Source organism: Etheostoma cragini, chromosome 5 (assembly GCF_013103735.1).
Source record: "Etheostoma cragini isolate CJK2018 chromosome 5, CSU_Ecrag_1.0, whole genome shotgun sequence".
NCBI lineage: Eukaryota > Metazoa > Chordata > Actinopteri > Perciformes > Percidae > Etheostoma > Etheostoma cragini.
Window position 1 is genome coordinate 26825075 of NC_048411.1, and position 13806 is coordinate 26838880.

Here is a 13806-nt window from a genome sequence, read left to right on the forward strand (position 1 = left end):
GTGGTCTATATGTATAGTGTCTTGAGATAACTCTTGTTATGAATTGATACTATAAATAAAATTGAATTGAATTGAATATTAACAATTTACTTGACTCTGATTGGATGTTAGGTGTCTTGCTTATCAGGAAACCTCAATTACAGTTTTGGTCAAATATTTAAGCACCGTTCTACATCAGTGCTCCAAGTATTTTAATGGTGTTAACTATAACAACAGTACTGAGGCTTCACGCCATGTTCACAGTTAACTCTAACTTATGAAAATAAACTAATCAGGTATTAAAGTGACTACAAACACACTTTAAAAACTGGGGCATAAGTGGTCATGGCTTTAGGGTTGGGTTGTGCTTGAACAGAACTAGTTTGAAAAAGTATTTTTCTACCACGTCGGGAATTAAACCTGTTTATAGTTGTTCTGCACGGCCACACTCGGAGGCAGAGTGAAAAAACCTCGCCATCATGGGAAGAATTTTTTAGCCTTAATTGATTGGAGACCTTCTAGAGCTAAAAGCAAAAAAGGAAGGGGAGAAAGGAAGATGGGGGACGACATGCAGCAAATGTCCTTGGACAACCCTATATCTTAAAGAATTACCTTAAAAACAAAATTGCATTCCCAATTATGTTTTCAAGGGAAACTTAATTTCCAGGCTGGGAGAAGATAGCCTGTAGGACTTTTTGCCAGAAAGCCCTTTCTGAATGGTGTAAGAGATGAAACTGTCCCTGTTTTAAACATGTGGTTAAAGTTGTGAATTGAAACTAAACAACTTGGTTGCGTTTAGAAAAAGATGAGGGATTGGGTTGATAAGTACGTTTGTTATGTGATTTAAGTACGGTGTGTACGTAAGTTAAGTTAAATATATTTAGTGAGCAAGTCAGCGTTGACTTTCGGTTTCACACAGGACTCCTGTAATTATATGGCTAGCTCTACATAAATCCGGAAAAATCTGTCATACACATAAGGCCTAACACTAACCACAACAACCCTGAGAAACTGAGTTAAGAGAGATTGCAGTGGTTCAAAGAGACTTAAGAAGGTGTTTCCTCAATTGCACAGCAGCAAGATTCATAACCTGTTATAGTTCACCACACGGTAAACATTATACATGTGCATTGATGCGTGCATAAGCTAAGAAGGTCCAAAATGAACCACTGAAGTCACACTGGAATCAAAAAGCATTCCTCATTTCTTATGTATTTAGAAATAGTTTCAAGTTAAGAAGTGGTTCCAGTAGTTCTTTGGGTTGGAGCTTCTAAATTCTCAACATTTGGACAATGACTCAAAGTGAGAGGATTGGGACTAGACAAGAAGAAATTAAATGGGAGTGGGACCATTCAGGAATTCATTGTAATCATCTACGACACATGTAGCAGATACTGTGAGCTGGTTTGATGGAGGGGGTTGGAGTTGGACCAACTCCATGACGTTACAGCTCTTTTCAGCTTAAAGATTCAGATGAAACCCCCAGCTCTGCCCCCTTTGTAACTTTGGTGTTACTGCCCGGACCTGGTGCTATTCTTGAGGTGCCCTACATTTAGATTACTACAGAAACGGTGACTTGCAATGCCAGGAATTTAAGCCTTGAGGGGGCAGGTGATATATTTGGACATGGTGCTGCATGTTGCCGAGCTCGGCTGTCCTGTACTGAGGAGGCTATGTGCTGTACTTCAGGAGCGTGTAAGGCCTAGTGGCACACTCCACCGCTGCAATAAGTCTGGGGTTATTCAAATCTGTCAAGACGCATGTAAAACACGTTGCCCACAACCGTAATGTACAGCTGTTGGGTCAAAGCAATGGGCAGTAAAAGTTAAGGATTTGGCTACATTTACAAAAGTACTTTGTTTTGGAGGTATTACTGCTTTCTACTATGCAATCATTACATCATTTTGCATTTTTTATTCATTTATCTTATGATTACTTTTAATTAATTAACATTTTAGGGGTTTACAAAAACATAAGATATCATAAAGTACAGCTGAGTTTGAGTTGGATGACAACAAAGTATTGTATACCTTATCTAGAAACCTTTACAGCCCTTCCACAGTGAGCCAACCATCCGCCATCATTGGGCCAGAACTGGGATGCTGTTTAACATCTGTGACTGTCCATTGCCTTTACTTTCTATAGAGGTATTTTGTGAATTGAGATATTGGGAGTTCCCGACGAGTCAAAGACTGAATTAAAAAGGTTAGAGTTCAAATCAATGCAATTTAATCACTTGAAAAAAGACAATGTAACAGTTTACTCAATATTTCTACTCTAACCAGTTTTCTATAGTATTTGCTCTATAATTGGAGAATCTGAGAGCTTCTTCCTCCACTGGCAGCCATGTTTAGCACATGATGTAAGCGTCCAAGCTGACATGAGCTGACAAGATTGGGATGTTAAGGGTGACCTATGGGTGACGTCACTTACTGTTTACATCCAGACGGTACACGCTCCTCTGAGCACAACCTTCTGAGGGTCTGATCTTATTCATCAGGTTACAGGAGCTGGGAGGGCGCTGACTGATGAATGATTTAGTGCGGATGTGCAACATCAGCCAAACATCGTCTCCCCTGGCCTCTTGCAACTTGTCAGTAGAAACTGAACCGATAAGAAGGTCTGGTTAATGCTGCCGTGGGAACTAAGACTACTCTCTGTGGGAAGATGTAAAAACTCACTGTTTTTAATCCATTGCACACATTGTTCCACATGTAAAAAAAATCATAATTTCTTTGATCAATCTGGGGTTCTGAAGACCAAACAAACAGCCAATTTGAGTTTGATAGCGATGTGAGTCTTTCACATGCAGAGCTTAGAAAACAAAAACATTTCCACAGCTCTGGGAAAAAGCTTTTTCTCAGCCTGTTGGTCGGTGTGTGTATGGTTCTGAGCCTGCCTGGAAAGGGGCATAAACAGGGGGTCCCCAGGCTGTGAGGGGTCTCTGTTAGTCCATATTTACTCAGAGAATCCAGGTTACGCAAGTATTTGTGTTTACATGCACTATAGTCCCCTGATTACTGTAAATCCACTTATACATGCAGCAGGTCAGTAATCAGCCTTTTACCCAACCTTATTTTGAGAGCAAAGCTCTGATAGAGATGGAAGATCTGTGTTGTTCCTCTGCTACTTTCTCCTTCTGAAGTCTTTGTTGTGCACATGTGTACATGTAAAAAATACAAATCACCGGAAAAACCTTAGAAAAGTATGTGAAATCGATGTTTTATTGCCCTAAGATGCGTGTAACCTGTGCTTTTGAAATGCCTGTCATTGACATACAGTATATAATTGTGCCTATATGTCTTTGTTTTAAATATGCTGTGAAGAATGATCGGAATGACCTTTGTTTATGGATTACCATAGTTATTAAGGTATAAATCAAGCTGAACCCTAAATCTAATTAAAGAACGTGTGGAAAACGAAGAAAGGGGACACTGCTCATGTTGTGAGAAGACTTATTTGCTCTTATGATTATTTTTAACCACAGAGAGAGGCCTGAGGGCTTCTACACTGTAATCTGCAGGTTCCTTTATTTTCCATTTGTTCCCATCTACCCACAACCCCAGGTGTTGGGGGGGGGGGGGGGGGGGGGGGGGAGTTCCTCACTTTGAACTCCAGATGGGCCTTTTCTTGACTTTGTTCAAACATGTTCGGGCCATCCCACCTGTCTCCATGCCCTCTCCTTTTTCCCACAAACCCCCTCCTCCTTTTCCTTTCTCCACCACCACTCCTGCTCCTCCTCTTCCCTCCTCAAACACTGACTGAGCCATATCTGTCTTTACATCCTCGCTCTAACAATTACCCCCCTTCAAAGCTAGGGGATAAGTAGCACGGGGAAGCAGGATGTGTTCTCCTGCATTTACAGGATTGCAGGTAGTTGTAGGAATGTTACAGCTGTACTGTTACTGCTTTACTGTAATTATGTTGATAACATAGCAAGAAAGAAGCAGGAGTTCTGGCTGGGAACCCAACGTCTACTGCTGAGAACCATGTTTAAGACTTCTTAGGAGATATTACCAGTTGTTGCAAGACAGAAGTGGTGTTTTCCCTAATTGCACAGCAGCAAATTTCAATTTTTACATGGGGTTTGACCAATAAAACAAAACAAAATTATATAACAGTTGAATCACTGCAAAGCACAACTTGTGCTGATGTTGAATATCTTACACTGCTAAGTGTTTCTACTGCTTGTAGAGTAGAAAACAAACAGCATTTAGACCGGCCAGTTAAATCTGGCGTAAACATATTTCGGGACTAGAAGCTGTTTAAGGCAAAGTGATCCATCATCACACTTCTTCTTTGGAAATTCTTAAATTCTTAATCAATCTGGACAACTAGCTGAATAAAATCAAATGTTTAAAAAATTGCATTCTTACTTGTAGCAGTTTTTCATGTAGCTGTGGTCAGAGAGAAGCTTCTATATTACTGCCATAAGATGACATGAACGGCTGACGGTTGATTTAATTAAATAGCATCCAATATTGGCAATCTGTGGCAGTGAGATGGACATTTTCAAGCTTTTTCAAACTTGGTAAGTGTTCATTTTCTTTTATTCTCTTCATGTTCTGCATATTCTCAGTTAAAACAAATATACCTAAAAATATATATATTGGCAGATATTGACTTATCTCTGTCTCAAACTCCACTTTATGCACCTCAAACGTATGGCTTCATTTAAATTGCAAATGCTTAGAAGTATGACGGAGGCCAAGCTGTGGCACCCTGCGCAAGGGAACACGGGGACTACTCAGCTGTCGATGCCTAAAGTCAAACACGAAAAACTTTAACCATTAAAATAATTCGCAAGCCAGGATATGAGGATCCTGCAGCAGGGTTTAAAGAACATCAAAAATGCACATCTCAGAGCAAAACCATAAATGTTCACCAATTCCCAGCAGAACCGCAGAAACAAAGCTCATCACAAACGTTTTTCTATCTTTGAAATCAACGGAGCAGCAGGAGTCAATGACTGTTCTTTTAGCATCCGGGTCTCTTTCTCTCTCTCTCTCTCTCTCTCTCTCTCTCGGTGTCAGTCAGTATGACCAGGTATGCATTATAGATGAGACGCATCTTCTCCGCTACATCTCAGACAACAGAGGATCTGCAGCAATCTCTACTGATAATACACACCTATATCTTTGCACATTAACACAGCTTCAACCATCAGCCATGCTAACCTGGAGATGTCCCGTGTGAATAATACATGAGTGAATACCCATTAGGCTTCACAGACGGACCCGAGATCCTAATTCTGTGAGTGAAGAAATCTTAGCCTGGGATTCTAGGGAGGTAAAATAGGACAAGACACAGTGGGTGCACCTACCGCATACAGCGATCCCTCGTAGATACAAGCTCCTAGGATGACAGACAGACAAGGGGGGGGGGGGTAGAAAGACAGCATTAGAGTCCAGTCATGAGAACACATGTCCATATGTCATGGATTATGTAAATCTGTTCCTGTAAACCCTGTAAACCCCTGTAAATGCTCATGAATGTTGTGTGCTGTCAAAATCTGAAAGTGATCAATAGTTCCCAGAGGGAGAATAATCCAAGAACAAATATTCAAAGTCTCCCTTACTTAAAGCAAAGCCATGAAATCCCCACACGTTAAAAAGGTTACAGGAATTCAGAGTTCACTGATACATACAGTATATGATCTCAAATGCTCTATGAACATGTTGTTAAAGTTTGATTTAGTTTGAGTTCTTCAATTGAAACTCATTTATTTGCCCACAGTTTTTGCATTTATAGATTAACAATTGGAAATTTGTCACAGATACCCATTTAAGGGTACAAGCGGCCGAAATGGGTTTCCTCAGGAGGGTGGCTGGCGTCTCCCTTAGAGATAGGGTGAGAATCTCAGTCATCCGAGAGGAGCTCGGAGTAGAGCCGCTGCTCCTTCACGTGGAAAGGAGCCAGTTGAGGTGGTTAGGGCATCTGGTAAGGATGCCTCATGGGCGCCTCCCTAGGGAGGTGTTCCAGCTGGGAGGAGGCCTCGGGGAAGACCCAGGACTAGGTGGAGAGATTATATCTCTAACCTGGCCTAGGAATGCCTCGGGATCCCCCAGTCGGAGCTGGTTGATGAGGCTCGGGAAAGAGAAGTTTGGGGTCCCCTACTGGAGCTGCTTCCCCCCGCGACCCGATACCGGATAAGCGGATGAAGATGGATGGATGGATGGATGGATACCCATTTAATAATGCTTGAAATCTGTCCAATCAGCTTTGTTTTCAGCATCTGAACCAAAAGGTCTAGCAGTAATATCTGAGGCAAACTTTCTCACAAAGCTCCCAGTAATTTATCTTAAAACACTAAATATGAAATGGCTTAATTTTACAATAAGAACACTAACACCACCAACACCAACCCACGCACACACACACTAATGCAAAAACCGGCTAGACTTATTTAGCTAACAAATGTCCCTGAAGCTGGGGGGGGGGGGGCTCATCAAGGTTACCCAACTTTACCATCATTTGTTCAAAGAAACCAGTCCGCACACAAGGCTGTTGACATGCTAATCAACACTTCTAACCTATCCATACTAACTAGCATTTCTAACAAATAGCCGAAATCTCTGAGGCCCATTTTCCTACCAAACTACAGGTGATTTATCTAAAAAAACACCAGCATTAAATTATTTTATTTTATAATACAGACACATAAAAACTAATTTTCTTGAATTTGCCCCTTACCTAAACAGCTAATGTAACAACTACAAATTCAGAAATCCGGATGCAGTATTGTATCTCTGCTGTTTTGTCTTCCAGTGCCTTAAATTGAGGATGTGCACCCAGTTATAATTCAGTGAATCACGAACAGAAATTTGAAAAACATAAAATATGCGACCTTTAGACTGGCACAGCACTGATGAAATTCTCTGCTCAATTTGAGGACCAACTGTTAAGAAAACACAGACGGACAGTTTTAGGTCTGAGCCTCACAAATCCACACACATCCGGGGGGGAAAGTACAGCAAGAGGTAAACAATTACCATAATGGTCCAGGTCCTCAAACCAAGAGCACAGTTACAGTTGTATTATCCTACCAGAGAGCAAGTCTGTTTATACTGCTGCTGCTTCAGACTGTCATCTCTTTATCACTGAATTGCAATGCAAAATATAATCTACTTTAATCAGTTGTGGGCAGATTTACAGAAGGGAAAGCTGTGAATACTCTTTACAAAAAATCAATTAACAGTTCAGATTTTAGTTCGACCCGAAAGCAGCAGTTAACACATGTTGGTGTCTTAAAGTGAGTGTGTCGTTTTATCAAATAGTGAGTATTAAATAAATGTAATCCAGTTTGCAGATCAACAACAAAAAGATGGATTATATTCAGATGTTGTTTATGCAAGTAGGCATCAGCTTGTGCCTAAACAAGCTGGCCTCACAATAAAGTTATTTTTATATTACAAGCATTGTTGTATAATTGAAATTGATTTACGGGGCAAAACATGGGAGTTCATTTTCTGTACATACTGATATGAAACCTAATTCAACATACTCCACTCTTTTTCAAAAAGAAAAGAGGTTTGGTATATGTTGGAAGATACGGGAAACCTGAGATAAGAAATGTAGCTCATTATTATTTTTAAGCCCATTTCACAAGATGATTCTTCAACAGAATCTGGAGATATCAAACTCTTTTCATCGAGCATTAAGTGCCTCATCAGCTCGGAATAATCGTGGTCTAACAGAGTTTCATCATGGAGTTGTTCCTCTCAGCCTTGAAAGAAACAAGCATCACTGAACAACACAAAGATGATAAAATATTGAGGCCTGCCGCCTGCACATATTATAATTCATAGTATTATTAGTAGTAGCAATGAAGCCTCCATTAATACCTGCAGTTTCCATGTAGAAAGCCTAACGCCATTTCACTACAATCCCCCATAACGTCTGTCTTTCTCAGCCTCACAGTCAGGACTCTTTCTTACAACCCAGACGTTCATTCAATAGGGCTTTCAAACGAGTGCCCTCCACCTGCCAGGACTTTTTCTCAATATGAAGAGGAGATTTAAGTGTTTGTGATGCTGAAGAAGTACCAGCTTGGAGCCAAAGTCAGGTTTATCCTCTTGTTGTTTTTATGTCCCAGAAGGCATTGATTTGATGATTTGCATGTGAAAAGACTCTTATGTTAACACTGGGATACATTTTCTTGAAAAGAGGATCCATGCTGGAATACATTCACTTGTCTAAAAAATACAGTATTCAGGCATTATTAGACAAAATATAATGTCCAAGGTGGGTGAGAGTACAATCTCGTTGGGTGGGGGATACTATTTCTGCAGGTGCTCACAGCTACATTCAACTGACTGTAAAGGAGTCTGAATAGAAAAGCAAACTTGTCTCAACTCCAACCTTTTTATCAGTATGTACTCTCTTCATCTCAGCATCCATCAATCCATCGACCAACGCTAAATGTCAATAACATTTCAACTTTAACTACTTTGCTCTGGTTGCCAACACCAACATGCTCTGTATTCAGCAGAAGGAGGCAAAGGAGTAGCTTTATAAAAGTTTCAATTGTATCGAAGCAAGTGCTGCCAAGCGGATTGGATGCATGCCAAGATAGCTGAGATATGATGCTAATGATGAAAATAAAAATAAGGCTGACGTTCTGCTACTGCGTGAGCAGAGAAACATTCACCGGCCAGATTTGAACATGCAGCCTGACTCTTTCCCGTAGGTATCCAGCTGTGATATTGTGAGTTTGATTTGAGGAATGAAGTGAGACCTTGAATGGGTCGGTTCAGTAACAGCTGCTTTGCATTCAGCTTCTGACAGTCTTCTGCATTATAACTCATCTGATGGGAATACTGTAGCCGTGCATGGGCAGACCTTTTAGATGGGATGCAGAGTTATGAATATTTCAACGGCACAGAGGCCAAGAGTAAAGTAAAGCATGTCTTACAAATAAGTGCAAATATGAATCACTGACAAACTGATTAAACAACCATTAAAACTTTATTTTTCAACTTAATTTAACCCAGTTTTAACTAGTGTTTTCACCTGCAAATCACCAAATCAATGCCTTCTGGGAAACAATTTTTGGTACAAGGTGCCGCTTCCCCAGCATCACAGAGCTAAATCTCAACTTTAAGTTTGCCTAAAGCAGAAGTTTTCTTGAATTAGACTTTTTTTAAACTGACTTTAAAGTTCAACTTCGCCTATGTCTCACTAAGAATTGATGTGCAGGTCGAGAGATGTGAAGACTTCTAGTCAATTGTTGGCTATGTATGTTTTAATAAATAGGATACATACAACAGTTGTTTCAACAGCCCTACTATCGGTATATTTCAGTGTCCTAATCGCAGGTTGAAATGCAGTTCCCAAAATGCGGTTTAAAAAAACAGTTTTAACCATAAAAACTTACACTTTTAATACTTCTTCCCAGTTTTAACCTGCACATCTCTTAACTAGCAGCATCAAACATTAACTCTCCTCTTAATGACCAATGCATCCTCCAAGGTGGAGGGTGTTCATTCAGATAATCCTATCACATGTTTGTGTGATGAAACTTTCAACTGCTACTACTTTTCTCTTCTGGAGAACAGTGCAAATCATGAAGCTGGAATAGCACAAATCTCTGCTTTAACCCCAAGTAACCAACAACCTGCTTGGGGGTCACAAAGCAGGGTCTCAGCCCCCTAGAGGGGTCCTAAGGATCTTCCAGGGTGTCGTGGGCAACTAGAGGAACAGATTACATTCACTGCAACCTGGATCACTGGAAACTTTTCCAAATAGAAAAAGGTAAATCACAACTTTCCATCACCGGTAAGATTCCTATGAGCAGCCTAGACAGATGTAGGATTCAGTGGTCAATATGGAAGTAAATCTACTCAAATTTAGGTTTGGGGCTCCAATATGAATGTGCATGGGGGTTCCTGATAAGTCTTGACCTACATAACAACCCCAACAACTGTTTGGTAAAAAACAAAAAATACCAACCATGTATCCCACGGGGGACGGTGAGGATCCCAGCCAGAGCGCCAACAAATATCCACCATGCACTCATGGTCGCAGCCAAGACGGGCATTAAATCCAAATCCAGTCAGCGGGGGAACGCGCGATGTGTTGGTTTCTGTCACTCTAGTTTGAATCAAAGCAGTTCTCAGTGTGCATGATCGATGTCCCGATGTACAAGGAAACAACCAGGAAAAGATCCAGGAACCGGGTGAGACGGAGCGCACCGGGTCCGACTCTTGAGCGCTGCGCTCCGGACTCGAATGCGTCGCAGTCCTGAACCAGGAGAAGTATCCACCTCCTCCTACTCCTTCTCCGCCTGCTCACTGTTCTGCCGGTGGGGCACACCAACTCTGCCAAAAAGAAAAGCACCGGATGCAAGGTGCTCCGTCCTCTCCCCAGCAGCGGCAGCAGCAGCCGGGACGCTTTTAAAAGCCGAGATGCATGACGACGAGAGGCGGAGAGGCGAAATGTTGCGCGGTGTTTGAAGTCACTTCTTGTGGTGCGGCGGGCTTCTTGTCCTCCCCGAAACCCCCAACTCACTTTTCTTCTTCTTCTCCTTTTTTTCTAGTCCGTCTTTCCCTCCTCTCTCCAGGAGGACGTCCCACCTCTCCGCTGCTGCACCTCCCTCCACCTCCACCACCCACCTCGCTCAGATCCTGATCTCACATGAGGACTCTGCTCCTTGGGGATTAAAACATGATAGCTTTTTTCATCTTTTTTTTGGGAGAGGAATAAATGTAACAAAAAAAGTAGGCTATCAGAGGGATTAATCATTTTAATCCAATTTACAACCCCAAAAAAATAAAATATAGTCTATGGGGTGTTAATACTGACTTTAACTTCTTTATGGTGTTGTATCCCCTGGTTCTCTCCTGGAGGGAATGAATGGTGACTTTATGTGACATAATGACATCATATCCCTAAAATGACCTTTATTATATTCTTATTCTGCTCCTACATGTATATTTAAATGCCTAGTGAGCTAATGGCGATGGCATTGCACTTAACGGCACTTTAGGTGTCATATTATTATTACAGGAAGATTCAAATTATATGGCAGTAGTTCCAAACCAGGGGTTGGGGCCTCCAAGGACTAGGGGGTCGTAATTGCTCCATTTTCTTTTTTCTCATATACAACTAAATATACTCATTAGATGATTCATATTAAAACAATCTTCAGAGGCAAAAATCACTCTTATGTTCAACTCCTCATCTAATGTGCAATCGTCACTTACAACTTCAATTCTGTTTATGTGTACAAACCTGTAGGCACTTTTTGAATCAGCTGATGTCTGTATGGTGGAGTATTATTGGATGTCTGCCGCTTTCTCTCTGTGTCTTTAAAGTTTAATCAGAGAGAGTGCAGGACTGAGATTCCTCAGTGTCACATAGCAGTAACCTGATCTTCACTCAGTCCTTTTGTCCTCTGCCAAAAACAGGGATCAGAATCAGTTTAGCCTTTGAACAAGTTTTCTTTCTTTCTGCTGCTTTAATACTGCTGATGCTGCTGTCTGCTGTCCTCTGTGGCTGCTGTCTGCTGTCGTCTGTGGCTGCTGTCTGCTGTCTTCTGTGGCTGCTGTCTGCTGTTTTCTGCGGCTGCTGTCTGCTGTCTGCTGTCTTCTGTCTGCTGTCTTCTGTGGCTGCTGTCTGCTGCGGCTGCTGTCTGCTGTCTTCTGTCTGCTGTCTTCTGTGGCTGCTGTCTGCTGTCTTCTGTCTGCTGTCTTCTGTGGCTGCTGTCTGCTGTCTTCTGTCTGCTGTCTTCTGTGGCTGCTGTCTGCTGTCTTCTGTGGCTGCTGTCTGCTGTCTTCTGTGGCTGCTGTCTGCTGTCTTCTGCGGCTGCCGTCTGCTGATAGATCTGGGTAAACCTTGACCTCCAGTCTGGGATACTGTCGTGTCAATGTGACAAGAATTCAATCAGAATAATTAACGTTTTCTGTGTGTTAACTGTCATCATTTAGACACTTCATGTGGAGTCTGCTGATCATTTACCCCAGACTTTTATTCTCACATTGGGGTCAAGTTTATTAAGGAGGTGATACTGAGGTAAGGTGGGGTAAAAGTCATATATCTCAGGTTAGGACCACAGAGACATTTTCACACTAGTGATAAGGGTTAAATGTCATTAAGGTTCAAATGCTCGGGTCAATCAATTATCAGAGATGGAAGATATTTCTTCTGTAATGCTTTTTTTTTTTTATCCTTCACTGTGGTTTTACTGAAAGTTATGTTGACTCATATTATTACTTTAAAATAACTGTCAAATGCTGGGTAACCTTGGGGGAGATTGTAAAATGGAAAAAAAGAAAGAGGAGGATCGACAAAAGGAGGTAAACATCTTTGAGGACAGACAGACATGCAAAAGTCATAAAAATAATAACATACCTGAATTCAGAATGACATTATCAGAATCAGAAATACTTTATAGTACTTTATAATACTAATACTACTAATAATACTAATACTATAATACTAATACTTGCAATCAATATTGATTGATTGCAAACATATATGAATGAAGATCTATAGGACTTAAACCGGCAACAACTTTTCTAAAGCTGTTGCTTGTCACTTTCATCATTTTTACTATATCACAGTTTTCATTGGGCCTCTTTCTAGTCTCGCTTTAATCTGCCCAATCCTATTACATTAGCTGCTGCAACAGCCCCGATCTCCCCAAAGGGACCAATAAAATCCCCAACTTATCTCAACCTGCACAGCAGCATCAGAGGACAGGTGTGTAACAGGCTATAATTCAATACACCCAGTTTGAAACATCTTGACTCACGCTGTGGTTTGGGACATCAAATACAATGTGTTGCCTTCCTTTGACACACTGCATGTTGTTAGGAGCTCATACTAACATCTCCCACTGTGTGGAGGGCAGAAATAATGCATTAAGGTGGCTCTTTAACAGGGTGGGGAGACAGCTCCACGAAAATTAAGCTGATATAAAAAATAGTTTTCAGCTAAACCTTTTATTCACTGCGTTAACTTCAGGCTTCTAATCCGAAACATGAATTAATAAAGATACCAACCAGGGAAAACAGCTAGAGTAGCTTAAACTGAAGAACTAAAATAAATAAAAACTTGACCTAAACTTTTTTAGGGGGATAAGACATCACACAGGCACACACTTTCTGTGATATCAACAAAAATCTTCATCATTTACTTTGAGATGTCAATGTTTTATTAACTTTTTAAGATCAGCCTTTTTTCTTTTTTTTAAGCAACTTTCACTTTTAAGTTTATCTTCCTTAAACCCAAAAGGCCTTCAAGATTCTTTTTTAAATACCATTAGGAGCCATTGTGGACACTTTATAAATCATGGATGAGTACTTCTCTAATATACAATCAATAACCATGTTTACTTCTGTGGGATGATTTTCACTTTCTATGTGTTGATGTGAGGCATATGACTTTATGAATTATTGAGTTAAATATTAGAAGAGAAAATCCAACCACGGCAATATTGTTCCCAATTAACGATAATTTTTGGGCCTTTTCAGCCTTTATTTTTGACAGGACAGCTGAAGATATGTAAAGGACAGAGAGAGGGAATGACTTGCAGCAGGTCAGAGTCAAAACCCTGGCCGGCTGAGAGGAGGAATAAACCTCTATATATGGCCACCCAGGAATTCATTTCTACAGGGGTCCACAGCAATATGTCAATACTGCCTCCTGGTGTTAACTAAAGGGAATACATCTACATTTCTGATTAGGTTTCTAACATGCACAACACCAAATTAATACTTTAAAGTAATAGGTTAAACCCTTTTCCATCTTATATGGGCTGTAGAAAAAAAAAGAAATCCCTTTTCTCTCCTGTAAGTTTTATCCTCATTTTACTCAGAGGCAAAC

At 40.8% G+C, this 13806-nt stretch overlaps 1 protein-coding gene across 3 annotated transcripts in view; it reads right to left on the reverse strand.

Moving 5' to 3' along the window:
* Positions 1–10524, reverse strand: part of fras1 (Fraser extracellular matrix complex subunit 1) — a 225099-nt gene extending 214575 nt beyond the window's left edge. For 2 of the 3 annotated variants that reach the window (XM_034872870.1, XM_034872871.1), the window contains exons 1-2: positions 9931–10524; positions 5303–5334 (exon numbers count right to left, since the gene is read on the reverse strand). In XM_034872870.1, the coding sequence (XP_034728761.1) occupies positions 5303–5334; positions 9931–10018 (120 nt within the window). In that variant the 5' untranslated portion in view covers positions 10019–10524. The remainder of the gene's footprint in view (positions 1–5302; positions 5335–9930) is intronic. The other variant, XM_034872869.1, reaches the window with a different exon arrangement.
* Between the last annotated feature and the right edge of the window lie 3282 nt (positions 10525–13806).